General features: G+C 50.7%; 4 protein-coding genes across 4 annotated transcripts; 2 read left to right on the top strand and 2 right to left on the bottom strand.

Moving 5' to 3' along the window:
- Nucleotides 1-5,543: 5,543 nt before the first annotated feature.
- Nucleotides 5,544-6,218, bottom strand: QC764_403400 (uncharacterized protein; the record flags this gene model as incomplete). Its single annotated transcript, XM_062946623.1, has 1 exon — nt 5,544-6,218. One exon carries the CDS (start codon nt 6,216-6,218, stop codon nt 5,544-5,546), a length of 675 nt encoding a protein of 224 aa, XP_062800379.1.
- On the top strand, nt 6,211-9,699 carry QC764_403410 (uncharacterized protein). The gene is made up of 2 exons (XM_062946625.1): nt 6,211-8,189; nt 8,249-9,699. The coding sequence occupies exons 1-2, from the start codon at nt 7,651-7,653 to the stop codon at nt 9,495-9,497; spliced, it is 1,788 nt and encodes a 595-aa protein (XP_062800377.1). The 5' UTR covers nt 6,211-7,650; the 3' UTR covers nt 9,498-9,699.
- QC764_403405 (uncharacterized protein) lies at nt 6,618-7,671 on the bottom strand (the record flags this gene model as incomplete). The annotated part of the gene is made up of 3 exons (XM_062946624.1): nt 6,898-7,671; nt 6,785-6,853; nt 6,618-6,731 (listed from the first exon to the last, which is right to left on the bottom strand). The coding sequence occupies exons 1-3, from the start codon at nt 7,573-7,575 to the stop codon at nt 6,618-6,620; spliced, it is 861 nt and encodes a 286-aa protein (XP_062800378.1). The 5' UTR covers nt 7,576-7,671.
- A 7,189-nt stretch (nt 9,700-16,888) lies between the features above and the next one.
- On the top strand, nt 16,889-18,245 carry QC764_403418 (uncharacterized protein). The gene is made up of 3 exons (XM_062946626.1): nt 16,889-17,241; nt 17,361-17,909; nt 17,978-18,245. The coding sequence occupies exons 1-2, from the start codon at nt 17,127-17,129 to the stop codon at nt 17,855-17,857; spliced, it is 612 nt and encodes a 203-aa protein (XP_062800376.1). The 5' UTR covers nt 16,889-17,126; the 3' UTR covers nt 17,858-17,909; nt 17,978-18,245.
- Nucleotides 18,246-18,873: the final 628 nt, after the last annotated feature.

Raw genomic sequence — 18,873 nt, 5'->3', positions numbered from 1 at the left:
GTCGAGGGAGGACAGGGAGACGGTGAGAGACATGAGATGAGCGGCATCCAACAAAAAGCACACTTTTCCTCTCTCTTCGGTGGGTGCCATCTGCCCTATGGCAACTGGTGAGTCACGATATCTAGTATACGGGGGAGTGTGGGAGTGGCATGTACGGTTTATGCTTCGCTGCCCTAATGGTTGCTGGGCCCATTGTCTGATGCGTTGATGTCCAATATCAGCAGGCTGTTTGGGTGCAGACCGCTGAATGGCCAATGGGCCTGCGTCGGCACCTTCAGGATGCAGATGCACCCGGCCCCCGATTGGATTCTCGAGATCCGCTGAGCACTGACTGGTCCATCCAAAAGCACACCCCATCACCAAACAGGTTGCCTGGTGAAGAATGTATCGATCCTCGCAGCCGGCCTCTCGATCACCTCGTCAAGAATAGGCAACTTTGAAGCGGCTATGGGACATCACCAACCGATGTTGCAGAGTTTTGTCCCTCACCGACACTTCTCGACGATGGCGAGCATCCAGAAAGCGGCCGGGGTGGCATGGAAAGATTCCTCGCCGTACATATTTCATGCCGGGGAGGGGGGTGTAGAATGTGCGAAAGCGTCTTATACGCCGAGGAGCCGGTGTGATCCTGGACGCCGGCCTTTGACGTAGCGCCATGCCCACAAAACTTTTGAGAATTTTGCCAAAAAAAAAAAAAAAGAAGAAAAAAAGTCGATATCTCTGTCCAATGCCGCTCTCTGTCAACCGCGATTGCAGGAGAAAAAAGATAGGAACGAAGGGTCGAACACTCAAGAGCAGTCAAGCGGACGGAAGCAAGAACGTTGCAAAGCAGGGACTGCCGTCCCTTATCCGGTCCCTGTTGCGATCGCCGTGGGCTACCGAAGGCGGATTCTAGATAGGCGGAACACCAACAATGGCAACGGCCTTGAGGTGGATCAGGCATCACTAGCATTGACCGACCTCGACCGCAGCCCTCGCGTGCCCTCACACACAATGTACGAATCGTCTGGCACCACACCCCTTTTCTTTGACAGAAACCCTCCCAACAACCCAACATCCAGTGAGATGACCAAGGCGCTGTTGACCCGCCTCACTTCTCACTCGTCCCGCAGAAGTTCGTGTCACCAAACCACGGTCTGTCTTGTCCTTATAATCGAATAGGGGCTACGGAACACTTATCAGGTGTCCCACCTCTTTGAATGCCACTCCTGCCAGTGATGTAAAACAACGACGTTGCGATGAATATCGGCAATCAGGCGGCCGCGCATTTTCAATCAGCTGCCTTTGACACAGCACTCCTTGGCCAGTCCCGCCGTGCTCGCTCTCCGAAGACACCAGCACCCCGGGTGGGAGGCCTTCCATGTTTAGAAGCCGGAGCCAATGACAAGCCAAGCGCAAACGGGCCTCGTCAGCGGCGAGCATCGAATGCTGTCTTGCTGGTCTTGCTTGCCCAGTCCGCCAATCCCAAAGCTTTAATAGCAACGGGGACGTCACGCAGGCGCTGTGGTTGTGTTTTTACCCTTGATGAATGTCTTGCAGACGGAGAGAATGGCTCTTCTGCACCTTGCCTTTTTCCTTCACAGTGTTGCGACGCTTCAGGGGCGAGAGGAGGTTAGCGCAAACGCAGCAACTTTGACACTTTCTGTTTCGCATGGCATCGCAGCGCAGGCTGTTCCAGCAAATGCACAGGCCACAGGGCAATCACCGCCAAGAGCTGAGCTTGCCTGAGGTTGCTTTGAGGCAAACGACACACCAGGGAAGACAGGGTTAGAGCTGGTGGAGCACTCAGCTCTGAAGAGTTGTTTCTTTTTTTCCTCCATCTCGACTTTCACATGCATCGCAGCAGCCAGGTACGGTTGGACAGAGTGTGACAAAGTGCAAAAACCCGAGTGTCTGGGACCAGCTTCTCTCGAGCCACATGGTGGCTTAGCTGGCTGGAAAGATCTTCGTGATCCTGGTCTGGTTCGTCTGGTTCCCTGTTTTACCTCTTCGGAACATCCCGGCTCCTCGTGCTGTGGCGAGTGCATCCTAGCATTAGCCATCCCGGGACTGTGGCACCCCTGGTGGAAACTGTGGATGGTGCCTGGGTGCTGACAAACGCACGGTCCAGCACTCTCTTCCGACTTCTTGTGCCGGCATCAGGCCGAGATGGAACTTCAAGACCCAATTCTTGCCCAACTTCCTTCCAACTTCTCTTCGTTTCTGTTAACGAATGCGACGATTTCGAGGCCTCGATTATTCCATTTCGCCTCAGAGGTAACCTGCCTACGTCAGAATTCCTTTTTCATTTGTCATCCGTCGGATATCGACACACCCCAGCCAGCACTCTTCATCTGTCGACCTCAGGCCTCAATATCCCACACTTTTCTCTGCTGCCCTGCCCTGTGGCTGAGGCAATCTACGTATCCCTATTGCACGGCAGTTGGCATAGCCGGCAAGGTTCAGCAGATGGCAAACTGAAGCGGTAGCTACAATGGAATTGAGTCACTGGTGAATCAGCTACAGGTCGAGTGTGCAGCTATCGTCGATGCTACGGTCACGGGGCCAACCACATGAGCCTTCGATATCCGCCCCCATATGTGAGGTATCGTCCACTTCAACAGCCATCCCACGCTCTAAACGCGCGGTCCCTCTCACGGCGATACACGACTGGGGCTCTTGCAACTGTTTTGTCACTTTTCATTCAACATCCCACGCTTTGGTTGTCCGTGGTTTACCCACTCCCGACTGCCTCGGGCCTCTCACATATCCCGCTCACTCACACGCCTCCCGTACATCTTGGGTGAAGGGCCGATACTCCGCCCACACTTCCGACAGCCTCGGCGGTAAGCTGTATATCAGCTACCTTCACACTTGGAGCACGCCGGGCGAAGGCTATTCACTTAGCTCATCTGTTGTCAAGGTGAACGGGCATGGCAAGCTACGCAAGCGCGTACACGAAAACCTGCGATCTGCAATCTGGCACTTTTTATATCTTTTCTGTCGTGTTTCTGCGATCCGCGTTCGCCACTTTGGGCACTGTGTTGGACCGAAAGGGGCAGTGCCATATCGTTTTTGCGTTGTCTCTTCGCGATGCCACACCCACTGGCTACGTCAAACCTTTCTCCTCTTTTTCCGGACAAGCGGAGACGGAAGACTGGCAGTGGTGAGATCGGTCTTATTATCTGGGTAATATTACACACATGCTATGGGTCGTGGACAGGCGTGGTCACAGATGATCAGCACGGGGCATCATACTGAGCGTTTTGTGGGAAGCACCGGGACCCCAGTGGGGAAGAAGGCTTTTGCAACCCAACGATGGGTGCCCGGATCTTGTTCCTGCAGCAGGGACGCCGTGGTTGAGAGCCTGTTTGTGGCTTTGGTCTTGTTTCTTATTCATGAATCTGGACTGCTCGATGAACGCGAGTGCATCCCATTACATTACATCGTCTCGATTGATGGTCCTCTCAGGTCGCAGTGGATCGGGTTCCGGCATATTTTTCTGGCAGACTGAGACCAGTTGATCATGGGTTGATTCCCTCTGGTGCTGCCACTTTGCCCGGCAGGCAATGCTGCTGGGCCTTGGGCATAGTGCTTAGTGTCGGGTCAGTTGGGTTGAGAGATCAGACCTGGGGTGAGTCCAGGTCCTGGGCGACACACCAGCTCTTTGCTTTGTCGTCTTCACTGGCGTCACTTTTGATCTCGAAGAGTTTCGAGATCGACATCATGTGTCCCCAGAGTGTTTTGTGTAACAAGGTTGACTGTGTTCTGGAAGGGCCCGACGGAAAAGTAGGGTCGGTTCCCTCCTGATATGTTGGACACGAGTTGGGAATCAGAATGATCGTCAAGTGACGTTATTTCCCGGCAGCGGTTATCTGCTGTGTATCGTGCGTCGGCCATGTCAGTGGGCGTTTCTCGGTGGGAGGGGTGAGGGCGTGTGGGATATGGGCAGAGCCTCGTTGACTCGACTTTCTTGAGTCGAGTCGAGTCGAGTCACGGCTAGCCACACCCCTCTGCGTCCTTTCTCTCTTCCCCAAATGCAACGCTCTCGAGGTCGGGTTCGGAAAAGGCTTGATATGAGAGGCCAACTTGCGCAGACAGTGTTGTTCACTGTGGCATTTTTGGATTGTGTACATTTGCTATTGTCACTGCATGTGTAACAGGTCTGATAGGTTTGCTTGATATGACAAGTCCAAGTTCTGAGGGGGAGGGAATATGGTGGTAGTCATAGGACCTATGCTTCCTTACTCTTCATTTGTCTCACGACGACGAAGGCAAAGGACGAGGCTTCCTGTCACACAGACGTCCGCGGCACGAAGGAGGTAAGCAAACGTTGAATTAAGCTTCTTCATAGGCTGATCTGATGCCTGTTTCTTCCTCACACATGCGGTAATTGATGAGTCTTGTGGGCATGGGGTCGCCAAGCGCCGAGGGGTGTAGGTACCCCTGTTTCACGGCGTCAAGGACGGGCATAGTGTACAGAGCTTGCGTCATGTCTTTTTTTTTGGAGGGGAAATTCTCGCTTGTTTTGAGGCTCATCCTTCTTGTTATCTTATATTTTTCACTCATCTCGGACGCCTTTTTGGCGGAAGGGTGTTTGGGCCAATTATATGTGGCTTGGGGGAGATGTGAGTCATCGTACCACACCTTGGTTGATGGTTGGTGTTTATTGGATGATGAGGGGTGATAGGTCTATGAGGCGGCCCTTGCTAGGCAGCAGGAGGTTGAGGGACATAAAAGTCAAAAGTTGATTCCTGTGGTTGTTGTTGGAGAAGAAGCTGGAGGTAGGTCTTGTAAGGGGCGGTTGGTAATCACGGTGCATTGCATAGAACTGCCGGCCAAGCACGCACGTCTTCCGGAGCCTCATGGGAGATCTTGGATGTACAGGTGTTAACGTGTGAACAAAGTCAAGGGGTTGATGCAGCCTCGGGATTTTTTTCTTGTTGGATGTCTCGGACATGGGTGGGGAGTGATGAGGCTTATTTCTTGTGATGCTATCGCAGTGCTATGTTTTTTCGGTGTCTTTGGTTTGGGGCAGTTATTGCCTAGAAGCTAATTATCTGGTCGAGCAACTCGCCCGCGACCCTTCATCTTGCCGTGATGTTCTCGAGAAGGATTGGTGAGAGCTGACGAGGAAGGTGATAGGGGTTACACCAGGTAATCGGCCCATGTGTTGTTCATCGGGACGATGTTTAGGAGTGAGACAGGCGATAAGATGATGCACGTTGTTGTGGTTAAGAGGTAGCTTCTTCACCAGGATAATTTGTATTTGAGACATCATGGAGTAGATGTACTAATCTTCTGTCTAAGGTAGACTGAGGATCGTTTGAGCATCCCATGCTTGCCCAATGGTCAAATCTGCGAGCGGACAGCGAGGGTAATTCCATATAACGGCATGGAAAAAAAGAGTGAAGTCAATTTTGACAGGGTATCGTTGAAACCTGAAAAAAGCAGCCGAAAACAAAAGGAAAAATGAAAAGCCCCTCCACAAGGAAAACCGTCCATCATCATGACAACCAACTTGTCCCGTCTCCTCACCTCCTTTCCCAGCAGCCATCTCCCCTTTACTTCCAAACACTCTCACTCCCCACACCCTCCGCCTTGCCCTTCTGGTACGTCTCACTGAGCGCGTCATATAACCCCTTTAGCCTCTTGACCTCCCCCCTGAAGTACTCCCTCTCCTTCTCATCCTCCACCTCCTCGATCAGCTCCCCTAGACTCTTGCTCTTGAAGAACTTGTTATTCTTGTTATACAACCCCCTCCTCTTAAACTCCCCCTCCCCCTCATTTTCTCCCCTTACTTTGAACACCTCCTCCAAAATGTCAATGTCATACGGGATATTGAACGCGTCTCTTGAGTCCTCGTAGGTGAACAAATAGTAGAACTCGTTGAACCCAGCCCAGGTGATTCCAGACAGACAGAGGGAGCAGGGCTCGTGTGTGGCGAAAAAGATGCAGGAAGAAGGGAAGGGGCGGGAGGAGGGGGGGATGGTGGTGAAGAATTGCTGGATGCAGTTTATTTCGCCGTGGAGGAGGGGGGAGAGGGCTTCGTTGTTTGTGGCTGTTGTTATGGGGGACAGGGTGTCACGGGAGAGGATGGAGGCGCCGAAGAGTTTTGAGCCGGAGGAGACGCCGGTGGTGGTGAGGGGGATTATGGTGGACTCGGTGAGGGTGAGGAGGGTGGTGAGGAGAGTTGAGGGGGGGTGCGGGTTGGGGGGGGTGTTGGTGTTGGTGGGCATGGTGGTGGTGATGATGTTGTTGTGGTTGGATGTTGTGGTGTTGGGTGATGATGTGATCTGTTGTTGAGCACCGGTGTCCTTTTATCGATCGCCGTGTTGGGCTCTCCGGGGCCGGTGACGGCGACGGCCGAGGGCGCGCCAAGGATTCTCGGCGGCTCCCGGAGGGGTCCGGGGCGGGGATCGGAGGTGCCTATCGGCGATGGCAGGACTATTGATAATTTGCATGTTTGATGGAAATTGAGCTAATGCAGAATTATTTCGGTGGAGAAATGCTTTCAGCAAGGATGATGCTATTGAAACAAATGTTGTGCAGTGGATGACCAGTTCGGGGACCCCTAACCCAGCGCCCTTCTGTTCAACCCCACATGCTCTGTCCCTCTCTTCTTACAGCCACAGACCTCAAATCTGGCAAGCTTCAACATCCCATGCGTAATTGTCCTCTTCAATCATGACTTTCCCGTCGTCACTACCGCGATAACCACTCCACTTCTTTTGGTCCTTTTCTCGCAATGGCTGACACGGTGTTAGCGCCTGGTTCACGTTCGGCGTTCGTCCATGGCACTCACCCAGAGTCTACTGTACTTGATGTAGACGCCACCAAAGAACAACACTTTCTTCTCGCCTTCCTGGAAATACTTCGTCAATGAGCGGTTCTGGAGCTTCAATGAGGGTGTCCTACCTCAACCTGTGGCTCATGCCACTCCGTAGCAGTCTCACCAACATAAAACTCAGTCGAAGCATCAATCTTCGCAACATTATCAATCTCGGCTGAGGCCCCAATGACAACCGATGTGCCCTTGGTGGTCCAAGTGGTGATCCGGATATCCCTCGCCGCTATGGTCGAGGTGATAACATAAAAACCGCCGCTCTTCTTGATGTCAGGGAACCTCCTCAGGAGATCCTTGGCATTCTTGTTCGCCCATGTGCTGAAGGGGTCTTTGAGCCCAAACGATCTCTTCTCGACCGGATCATTGCACAGGAGGATCGCCCCAAACTCCCCCTTAAGCTCATATCTGTAGGCAGAGGAGAAGGTGGCAGGAATGTTGGCTTGAGTTGCGGCAGATGTTGAGATCGCAACCCTGCTGACGGTTTCCGTTATCTTGGGACCCCATTTGCAGCTTTCCCGCCGCTTTTCCCACGTTCGTCCTACGAAGGGGCTTAGGCCAAAGGCTTTAAGTTCTTGCGGCTTGGTCACGTCGACGATTCTCTGCCAGTCGCCCCTGTCGTCGATGAAGCCGCAGACACCCGGGTAGGCGTCGAGATCGGAGGCTGGGTGGAGCAAGGCATGGCCGAAGCCAGACTTTCGCATCCCATAGGCGTAGTCCTCGAACTGGAAGGATTCTGCTTTTATGGTCATGGTTGAGGTGATGTCCGCCGCTTGACTGTGGTGAGGTAAAGGTGCATGAGATGAAAGTATCTGTCATTGGGCTGCATGGAGACCTTGGAAGTGACGTTGAGGATACTTGAGGGGCTTTTGGAACCAATGGATAACAGGCGCAGATGTTTGAACCACACAGGGAACAGACCCCTCGATTGGGCTCCGTGCCCATCAACGGAGCAGCCCAACCTTGGAACACCATGTCGCCCAATTTGCGGCCGGCATTCGGCTTCTCTACACTCCACAACACAGTGTATGATGGGTCAACAACAGTATCAGAATGTCTTGGGGCTGTTCCTCGCCTGGGAAGAAGATGGAGGAGAGCATGCATCTGCGGGGGAGAACCCGTTTCACACGCAACTGGAGGAGTTTGTCCACACTCTTCAGCTGGGATACAACTATGACATTGAGCAGTGGCTCATTCCGTCAGAAAAATATCCTCGTGCCTTGGACAAGAAACTGAACGAGACTGTCGAGCGGATCAATGAATGCAGTAAGAAGGAGGAGGGCGCATTGGACCTGCTCATCATCTACTACGGTGGTCATGCGGTGGCCAACCCCCACGAACCCGATAATGACCTGTTATTAGTTCCGTAAGTCTCCCGAAATTCTTTCTCGACGAGCTAGCTGCCTTCGCTAACTTGAGGACAAGATGCCCAAAAAGCAAGGACGTATCCGTTTCTTGGGCGACGGATGTTTTATCAAGAATACAATATGTAGAGGGTGCTGATATCCTGATTCTCTTGGACTGCTGCTACGCGCAGAGAGGCCAGCATGCGATAGATCACATGCATCGGCCGCCGCCGAGACCAATGATCACTCTCGCGGCTGTTGACATTGATGGCAAGGCTATCCAAGATGGGGACTATACGTTCACCCAAAACCTATGCGCACAACTTGAGGAGTTTGGAAACAATACGGAGACTTTCAGTATCAGCCAGTTTCATCGAGCCCTTCGACGAAGGACCGCTAGTTGGAGACGACGTCAACCCGACGGCAAGATTCCAGATCCTCTGATGTCCTCCAACACAACTCATGAGTTTGGGTTGCTGGGACCGCTTGAGCCGCAAGTAGACCCGGCTGAGACGTCGACCGTGGGAAGAGTTATATCCGCCAAACCAGCTGGGCATGTCAAAGAGGAACGGTGCCCCGTAACCGCAGAGAGGTCTTCATCTGCCCTTGCCGCCTCTCATCTCAAACCTTCAAGTCCTCGAGCCATCAGCGCGGGAACCCATTCACCAGCTTCTCTCAAGAATGCATCATGGGAGGACAATGTCAGTTTCTGCACGGAATTCCATGATGTGGATGAGGCACGCCCTCCTAGTGCGCCCTCTTCAGTTCTCAGCTCCCGTTCCCTTTCACCAGCCTATTCAACAACCTCCCAAAACGGGCGTCTACGAACCGGAAGTCCTGATACTCGCCCTTGGGTTCCTAGCATCGTCGATATGCCCGCCACCTCACCCCACGACAACCTCAACATCTACGTCAGTTCACCCGACCTGGAAGCAGTTATGCCCACCGCTCCGATGAGTTGTTCCCCTACTGCTTCATCGAGCTCCTTACAAGAGTCAATTCTGCCGCCAAGAAACAAGAGAGATCACCAAAAGTGTTATGATGTGCGACTGTCACCTTCTGCTCCGTACGAGAGTCCCAGGATAACCCCACGGGGAAGCAAAGAAAGGACAGACAACATGCCATACCCGCGACATTCGCAGACAGTCATGCCAATGTTGCAAAATCGAAGGTCACAAACATTTGACAATGCTGATTTTGGCCGGGCAAGGGATGGCTATGGAGGTCCGCGTTGGCAGGCGCAGGCTGACTCTGACTCCGAGGATGAATTTTGGCCCCCGGAACACTCGGGACCTCGTCATCAGTTGTATGGTGGTTATCGGCGGTGAAAGGGGAGGTTGACGGTTCAGAGGTAGCGTGAATATTGGTTTGTTATGACTCTGGAGGATCGGTGTTGCGGACAGTGACTGAGCACAACGGAGGAATGTTTCTGACAGATGTCTTGATGTATGTAAGCTGGACCAATATCTGGTTTCTTCATACTTTTAGATGAACAAGACAATATAGATACACGTATTTGAACACCATTCTTCCAAGCTACCTCCATCGACACACTCTCTATCTGTAAAACCACCATCCAAAACCACCTTGATCCCCACAGCAACCCCCAGACTCTTCTCAGATCCCCACAAACACCCCTTCGTAGCACCAATGACCTCAGAACTTGTATAACACTCGACCTATCGGGACCAATATCCCCAGGTCTTTCCTTCCCTACCACCCACGAGAGGTGGGGGATGGGTGTGTGATTGTCATCACAGGTCTTGTTGCATGAACAGAAAAAAGAACACTACACAAATTTATCCCCCAGAGTGAAAAGCCTCAGACCTCAGGCTTTGATGCTTGACCTGTGAGAAAAGAAACAACAGGTCACCTTCCCGTGAGAGAAAGAAAACAACGGGAGGGATGTGTGTAGGTGTCATCATTGGTCTGTGATAGTTTCGTGTTGACGGGGAAATGACTGCAGCTACAGGTGTCTGTCCAGCGACAAAAAAAGAGAAGCGTGCCCCCAAGAGCCCTCAAAAAGTACAACTTGAGAAAGAAAAAAAAATGGATAAAGACCTCAGGCTTGGAATACTCGATCTGTGGAAGAAAACAAGACAGGTCTCACTCCCGCGTGAGAAAAAACAAAACAATGTGGGGGTGATTATCATCATTGGTCTCTGATAGTTTCGGTGTCAAAAGGAGAAAAATGTTGTTGAAGCCTAGAGAAGAACAAGAGGGAAGGGTAGTGTAGAAAAGAAAATCTGAAAAAGAAGGGTAAGGACAGCAGAAATTAAGGGAAAAAAAGACAAATAAAGGTAGAAGAAAAAGTGTGGTTGTTTGACGAAGCCCTCTCCAAACATGAGCTACGACCAGGCGAAGATGATGACCTCAAACTGTGTGTGGCACTAGACCTTCGAGAAAACAAACAGGTCTCTCTCCCGCGAGAAACGAAACGACGGGAGGGATGTGTGTGCATATGTCATCATCGGTCTGTGAAACTCTTCGTGTTTGGGTGAAAATGCTTGCGCTAAGACGCATGAAAGAGGTGTGATGTTGTAAGATAAAACGGGTAACGGGAAAGAGAAAAGTAAAGACGGCAGAGAAGGGTAAAAGAGCAGAGAAATGCGAACAGGGGGGGGAAAGGATAAAAGTAAAGTGAAAAGAGGTGAAGAACGATTGAAACAAGGCAACGAAGGGTAGGGAATAAAAAGTAGAAAAGGAAACAAAAGCGGACATGAGAAAGAAAAATGGTCCTGATTGTCCACCACCAACCCCACGTGTATTCTTCAAATCGGTACGCCCTGTATGTCGGGCAACTGCGCAAGACCTCAGACTAGGAAACCAAGCCCTGTATAGGTCTGCCATTGTCATCGGTGCCATGTCTCACAGTCGAACGCCACTGACAAAAGCCAGTCTGAGAAAAAGACGAAGAATTGGACTTGCCTAGAGAAAAAAACAAGCAGGCAGCCAAAGTGATCCCCCAGGGCCCACAGAGAAAGGTGAAAAACCTCAGAGTCTCGGCGAGACACTTTCATCATTGGTCTTGTTGAACGTCGGTGTTGAGCTTCGGTAGTTCATGGAAAAATATAACGTAAGAAAAGTAGCCTGGAACAGGCATAAAAAAACTAAGAGCGGGGAGTAGGTGAGAAAAGAAAGAGCCTCAGATGTCTAGCCGTGGCTGACAAACTCATCATGGGCTACATGATGATGAAAATGCAGGAACTGAAGAGAAAAATGAGGGAAAAACTGGAAAGAAAACAAGAAAAGAAAACAGAATAAAAGCGGGAATAGAAAGAGAAAAAAAAGGAGATAAAAATGAAGGGAGAAAAAGGTAAGAAAAGAGTAAAAAAAAAAAAAAAACAGGGCAAAACAGAAGGAAAAGCGAAAAGGAAAACAGAAAAAACAAAAGAAAAAAAGAAACGGAGCCTCAGATGTCCCAACCGTTTGGCCGACATATTCATCACAGGCAGCAGTGAAGGAAATGCAAAACCGCAGGGGCAGAAAAGGGAAATAGAAAAGAAAATAAGAAGCAAGATAGAAAAGAAAGGCAAAAAAGAAGCGGGAAAAAACAGAAAGAAAAGAAAGAAAAAGGAAGTAAGCCTCTTGACTAACATATCCGTCACAGGCCAAATAAGGGGAAAGGCAAAAACCGGAGGTGTGTGAAAGGAGAAGACAACACAAGAAAACGGTTGGAAAAGATAGGAAAAAAGGCTGAAAAGGAGAGGAAAGAAAACAAAAGAAGTAGAAAGAAAAGAGGGTCTCAGAAGTCTAGTCAGTGGCAGACATTCTCATCATCGACCAGAGAAAAGAAAAACTGAAAAACAGCAGGGGAAAAAGAGGAACCACCCCAGCAACATCCATCGCCAAATACAGACGAAGAAGACTGAGAAGAAAGACTCCTCTGCTCCAGGAGAAGCCCTCAGGATAGACAGATTGTTGCGTTTGCACAGCAGAATGTCGTGTCATCATTGGGCCAGAAGGCAGGTAAAGGAACACCCCCAACAACACCCCGACTGACAACACCAACTGAATAGGGGCAGATAGAGTGAAACCCCAACCGACAACAACAACTGCAAACAAGGGCCCGATTGAAAAGAAACACCCCAACAACAACCGACAAAAAAGAAAAAGAAACACCAAGCCCAACTGGCAACAACAACGGGGAAATAGAGAAAGAAAAGCAACACCCCAAAAACTCTCGGGGAAATGGGGAATGGGAAGAAAAAGAAAAACCCCCCAACAAACCTTGACAGGCGCGAGACAGACCTCGGAAAGCCAGCCGACATCGTCAAGCAAGCGATTTCGTCCTCAGTCTTACCCTCTGCGCTAGTGATAGCCCCGAGACGCAAAACACCATGCATGTGGCGATCTTGATGGTGTTGTCCACCCATTGACCACCAGCCAACAGACGAGAGTCCATCCGGGGTGAAGATCTTCCAACCCGTCTGATACACACTGTACTGCGCTCGCAAGGTCGAGGAAAACCGAGTTTCGAAATGATCTCCGAGTTCAACGCTCCCTCAAGCGAACCAGAGAGTGCTCCGGCGAACGAACATGATGATGCCCCCGAGCGCGTGCCTGATTGCCACCCAGTTAGGCTCCTTGATCGCGTCTCAGTATGAGAACACAACAAGCCTTTCCACGTACACAGTCGTTTCCTCGCGCCGGCAAAGCGCTACAGAACGATGGGTGAAAATCTGCCCTCAGCACGTGCAACAGTACTCCCCCGCGTCTGCAAAGGAGCTTGCTCACCTCGTCATCATGAGGGCAGAAAGAAATGGAAATGTGGGCTGCTCCAGGGACCCAGGAGGATGACCTACGCGGGGCGAAGCGAGCCCGACAACGAACCCACGTCCTCAGCCACCCCCCCTCAAAGAAAACAACTCCGAAAACCTGGTACAGTAACCCGAGTTGCGGCCAGGAAGGGAAAGCCCACGCGTCGGGTGTACCGTCCTGGCTTCCCCTTGGCCCTCAGAAACAGGGCTGTCAATGCCGTGCCAAGAGCAAAGACAGGGGTCCTGTTGTGCCATCATTGGGCCGGTGGGTGGTGATGGTGATGGTGATGGTTGGGAACGTGATGGGGGAAAAGAGGCAACGCTGGCTACCGGTGGTGAGAAAAGGGGTGGGAACATGAAGGGGATGAAGAAAAGACAGGAAAAGTGTGATCGAGGAAGGATGGACGGGAAAGGAAGGGTCGATGGCAGCGATGCCAAAGAGCCGGCTGTGTGGTTGGAAGCACAATGCTCAGGGGCTTGGCAGCAAAGACAGCTCGCTGAGCAAGAGCTGTGTCAACTGCCGAAAAGCCATGGCCGCACAAGCAGCTGGTCTTGAACCTTGGGGAAGATGAATGAAGGAGGATAAACGAAGCTGGGTAAACGAATGAGGACGAACAGAGGAGGAGTGTCGAGAGGACAACGGGAGAGTGTTGCAAAGCTGAAGAGGAGATGTTGTGAAATTGTGACCCTGATAGTGCAAAACCAGACAAGTCAGCAAATGAAAAGCAACGTAGTGAAGTGAAAGAAATGACATACCAATTGCAAAAGAGTAGGTAGTCGATGACCTAGTCGTTTTTGCAGCTAACCGGAAACAATGTCAGTAATGTGGACAGAATACTCCAGAAGGAAAGGTTGATGTGGATGGTGAAGGCCAAATCAGATCTGTGCTCTGTGGTCTCATTTTTAACAATATTTGAGTCGAATCAATTCGTTGTGTTATCATACCCATTAGGCTGGGGAAGAAGTGGAATAGAGGGAATGAACATACCAATAGAAGCCGAACGGGCTTGATTGAAAGAAGGTTGATGGCAAGTGAAGGAGCCGAGGGCCATGCCGTGGTGAGGTATCAAACCAGTGTCCAGGTTGCTGCGGCAGTTCGAAGATGAGGTGGGCTCTTGGCTGTGAATATACTGACGACCTTGAAGAGAACAAATGGTTAGCACATTGTACCATAAAAATGCAGAGATGTGAAAGGCAAGGAATGAGGAAAGGCAAATTAGATTAATGCCAAGAGGTGGCTTTTATTGTCATTCAACCACCGCATTGTTATCATGCGCCATTGGAAGGGGATGAGGAGTCAAATGAAGAGTGTACATACCGCTTGTGAACATGGCCAGTGGCCTAGAATCAGCAAAAAGAAGAAGTTGAACTGTGAAGCCCTGGAAACACCGTTGACGACAGGAGGTTGGGGCCGAAAACATGTCGGGTTGATTAAGCTGGCATATGCCTTGATGGACCTGATATACACATGAAGTCAGCGACCGCAAGGAATCCCGGAAAATATGAGTGTCAATGGAAAAATACCTGTCAGATCGACGAGTCGAGTATCTTCTTTCTTTTTTTCATAAGTGGAATCAAAAATGGGAAGAAGGATCATCATGTGGGTTGTATGCTTGGGAGATGTCAAGACGTACCAAGAAGAGGCTCCAGCCCCCTGGAAGGAAGATGGTAGACTGGCTTGATCTAGTCATCGAATGTCAATAGTTAGCGATGTCCGCGAATCTGAAGTGGATCAAGAGAAACAAGAGAAGGATATGAGGGGAGTGTCAGAACAACAACACGTTGATTCTCATTGGAAATCAAGTAATCGAGCTTGGGTATAATCATAGAAGCCTGGATGAGAATGGGGGGAAAATGACGAGGGGAATACGTACCAGTCAAATAGGTGACCCAGAGCGCAACGGCTGATGTGGGCAAAATGCGCTGTCGGACTCGAGTAGATGTCTAGAGGTAGGTAATGGTGATTGGTGAAGAAGACGAAAAAGAAGACAAAGAAGAGGACAAAGAAGAAGACGAAGAAGAAGAAGAAGGCAAAAAAGAGAAAGGGGAAAATGAAGAATAGGTAGATGAAAAAGAGGAACAAGAGGAAGAAGCCCGATCATAAGTAGATCGGCTTGGTGGAATAAGCCTGAGGAGGAAGATGGAAAAAGACGAAAGTGGAAGAGATGAAGAAGACAAAGGTAAAGAAGACGAGTGTTGTGAGGTTGAGGGAATCAAAAGGTAAAAGCAGGAAAAGATGAGAAGGCTGAGGGCAACGGTCAGAAGAGATATAAGAAGAGAATAGTGCGGGGTAATGTGTGAAATAATATTGACAAGGTGTGGTTTGTGCGCGACTCGAAGGGGAAGAGTGGAAGGAACGATGCCATAGAACAGCATCGAAGTCAGTCGCCTGAGGCTTCAACGTGCGTCATCAGGGTAAGAACACGCCAGAACGCGTCAAACTGGTGCCTCAAGCACATTCGACTCGAAGGTTCGACCTGTGAGGAAAGTATTGGAGGGCGTGCGTCGACTGCTTGGTAACCCAAGATGAAGAAGAGGGTTGATTTGCCGCTACTGAGTCGACTTGAAGGACTTTGAAGTCGAATAGATGTGAGGATTTGATAGAGCAGAGTATATCGGTGGTCGATAGAGTGACAGCAGTAGTGATAGATGATGGGAAAGATGAGAAGATAGGCAATGATGTGGAAAAAGAAAGGGCAGAGAGAAGAAATGGCAGAGAGGGCAGAGAGAGAGGAGAAGTGCAAGGGCAGAGATGATATGGAAGTAGTGATTGTGGAAGAAAGACTGACAGGCTGGTCGGTGACGAGCACAGCACACCTTGATGGCTACTCTGGGCGGTGAAAATTGGCGAGATGCCACAGGACATCCTGAGAGACTTCTAGGTTGATGGGGAGATTGAGGGTTCCCTTCGAATGATAGGAGTCGAGTAAGCAGCTCATCGGCTCTCTGACGATGAGTGAAGCCTGGTAACGAAGTTGGAGCTGAAGAAAGTCGGAATATCAAGAGATAACGAGGATGATGATGAGAAGAAGTCAACGAGGGCAAGGTGGTGGAGGACATGAGAGTCGCTCTGAACAAGCAGTCGTTGATACAGTGCGGATAAACAAAAGGGGGCGCTCGGGCCATGTCAACAATCATCACCTTTGAGCAAGGAAGGGGCAATTGATATTGATGGTGAAGTCTTTGCAACTGGCGTTGTTGAGGCCCTATGTCGTCATCAAAGTTGAAAATTAGTTATCCACACTCTAAGATATTCCTGTGGTGGTCTTGTCTGTTGTGTTATTATCAAGAGCCGGGGACCTACATATGGTGAATGCTTCAATGTGCAAGTTTTGATACTTACAGTGTGTCCGTCTGGTGAATATCATCACCCGGCATCTTAAAGCTGGCCGGGACTGAACTGCATGCTGAACTACAGACCACAGCACGTCGTAGACGGTAGACAACGCCACAGAACTACCATATTAACCGGAAACCACGTCACATATCATTACTTCAAAGATTACCTTGCAGGCATGCATTGACACTCTGGATTAGAAGCCCACACAGACAACCATTCAGTTGTAGGACAACGCCTGCGAATCACCACGGGGAGTAGCAGGTGCTCTGAAAGGAAAAGTTGATAAAGGAACCACTGCGTACCCCTTGCCCCTGAAGTCAGAGTTCCCGGCGACGGACATCTCGGCGTTTGCCCTGAATCGGCCGGGGGATCAGCCGGCCGAAAGTAAACAAAGACCGGAGCCTCTGAGCACTGACCGGACCGGAGACCAGACGTTGACATTGAACCCAGAAGTGATCCAACCCCGGCTCCATCAGAACATGGTGGATGCCGGTTATTTTACACAAAAATAACCGCATGCTACCTGTGATCCACCAGGGCAGCCCGCCAATGCCAAGACCTACAAGCGAAGAGGGGGCCGGGAATGGATTTCGTCACCCAAGAAATGCATTCTTATTCACCTTCAATCCCGATATTGAAAGCTGCTCACGCGCATCTCAAAATCATCCATCTTGCAGGAGAAGTTCCTGCAGGTTCTCTTGCGCCATGATGCAGAATGCAGACATACTGGGGGCAGGCAGTGGGGGGCCAAGGTGAGCAGCCACACTCCGACGGGGAGCCAGCCCTGCCCACCACCATCCCACCTGGGCTTGAACTCCTCAACTCAGCTGCCAAACAAATCCCAGTGCGGGGGTGTGATGAATATTTCATCTATTCCGTCCTCGGGAGCCGCTTACCTTGCCTTCCTTTTTCTAGGGGTGTGGTGGTGTGGGCGCACAGCAGCCATCCCACAGCGACCAGGACCCTGGGCGGGTAAGCCAATATTTCAACGTGTCTTTTTTCTCCTTCACGATCTCTCCTATCTCGTCAGGACAACACCTCTTGATTTTCCAGCAAAACAATAATAACAGAACAAACTTCACAAATCACAGGCCAAAAAGCGGTGACAGGCGCAAAAGAAATCCCCACTCAGGCTTCACCGCATACCCACTTGGTAGGCCACAACTGGGACCAACTGGAACCATTACAGAGACCACACTTCAGCACTGCATCTGACGCTTGTCCAGGATTAGCTGGCCTGGGTGGGCCAACCCCTCCAATTTTCTTGCCAGTCACCTCACTTTTGACCATCGTGAGCGCCACTTTCACGAGGGGTTTGTCTCTCTCATTATCATTTTCCTTTTGGGCTGGATGTGAGAATACGCGAACCCGCTGGTCGGACAGTTGCACATTTTCTTTGGAGCGGGAGAAGGGCAGAAGGACACACACGACGGTATCCATCTGGTCCCATCTACGGCAGTTGAAAGGATTTTCAAAGGACGACATCAACCACACCGCCCCGGACGCTGCTGCATACAATACATCATTCAAAACCACAGCCATACCATGCCCCCGCAACAAAGGTGACATTCAGGTATCTAAGCGCTAGGACAAGAGGAATTCCCCGAGGACCCAACTTCTTTTATACAGACAAAAACCAGGTATGTCTCACCCCTCTCCCCCTGTATTTACTTGACCATTTTCAAACAAATCTCTAACATCCATTTAGTGACATCGTTTTTTCCTGAAAGCAAGGACAAAAGCAGACACGCGATGCCCAACCTCTCACCCCCCAACACCCTCCCCCTCGCTCAGCCCCTCACCACCTTCCTCTCCTCCCTCACCGACCTCTACCACACGCTCCTCGCTTCCCTCCAAAAGCGCTTCAATCCCCACGCAGCCCTCGCCGGAGATGAGGATCACCTCCTAAACGGCATCTGGTTCTTTCTTTTGTTATTGGAGGCCCTGATCGTGCTCGGGGTGCTGTTGCAGGCTGTCGTGAGAGGATTGAAGTGGAGGATCAAAAGGAGGAGGGCGATGGTGATGAGCCGACCGGGGAGTTCATATCAGTGGGAGGGGCGGGGTGGTAGTGGGCAGGGGTGGATGGTGCCGTCTACGCCGTCGAGGGAGAAGGGTTTTGTGAGGAGGGATAGTAATGCTAGGTGGGAGCAGGATGGGTGGTGGCAAGAGGGGGAAGGGCGCGAGCTTGAGAGGGATTATGGTGTTGGCGGGCACGACAAGGGGTATTGAGGGATGGGAAGTGGATGACGAAGTTATGAGTGATGGACATTTGATACCACTATGATGGAATGTGACTTTGAGGGGCAAGCATTGTGGCGTTTTGGGCGGGCAAAGATCTGATGCATTTTAGCGGCGCTTCTGGGATTGTTTTTAGAAAAAGCTTTGCATAGCTAGCACTTTGATTTTGGAATCAATATCGGTTCAAATTTAGGCATACATGTCCCACAGATTGGTGTTGCTTGACAGTGCGCAAGTCTGGGTCAGGGTTGGTCTGCTTGATACCCAAGGTGCGAGGTGGCGTTTATACAGGGCATTTTTGAGTTGTAACCTCTGCATGTGTGATCGTTAAGCCGCCTATCACATGCACCTGAGTGAAATCTACGA

This window comes from Podospora pseudoanserina, chromosome 4 (assembly GCF_035222485.1).
Source record: "Podospora pseudoanserina strain CBS 124.78 chromosome 4, whole genome shotgun sequence".
Lineage (NCBI taxonomy): Eukaryota > Fungi > Ascomycota > Sordariomycetes > Sordariales > Podosporaceae > Podospora > Podospora pseudoanserina.
Note: the sequence above shows the minus strand (reverse complement) of the source record. Positions and strands in the feature narration are given on the sequence as shown.

What these genes read in the sequence shown, in the direction of transcription:
- QC764_403410 (XM_062946625.1), top strand. Translation starts at nt 7,651, where the DNA reads ATGGAGACCTTGGAAGTGACGTTGAGGATACTTGAGGGGCTTTTGGAA. An exon ending in AATGACCTGTTATTAGTTCC is followed by an intron (nt 8,190 to 8,248) that starts GTAAGTCTCCCG and finishes CTTGAGGACAAG; the next exon opens with ATGCCCAAAAAGCAAGGACG.
- QC764_403418 (XM_062946626.1), top strand. Translation starts at nt 17,127, where the DNA reads ATGAATATTTCATCTATTCCGTCCTCGGGAGCCGCTTACCTTGCCTTC. An exon ending in GCGACCAGGACCCTGGGCGG is followed by an intron (nt 17,242 to 17,360) that starts GTAAGCCAATAT and finishes CACAAATCACAG; the next exon opens with GCCAAAAAGCGGTGACAGGC.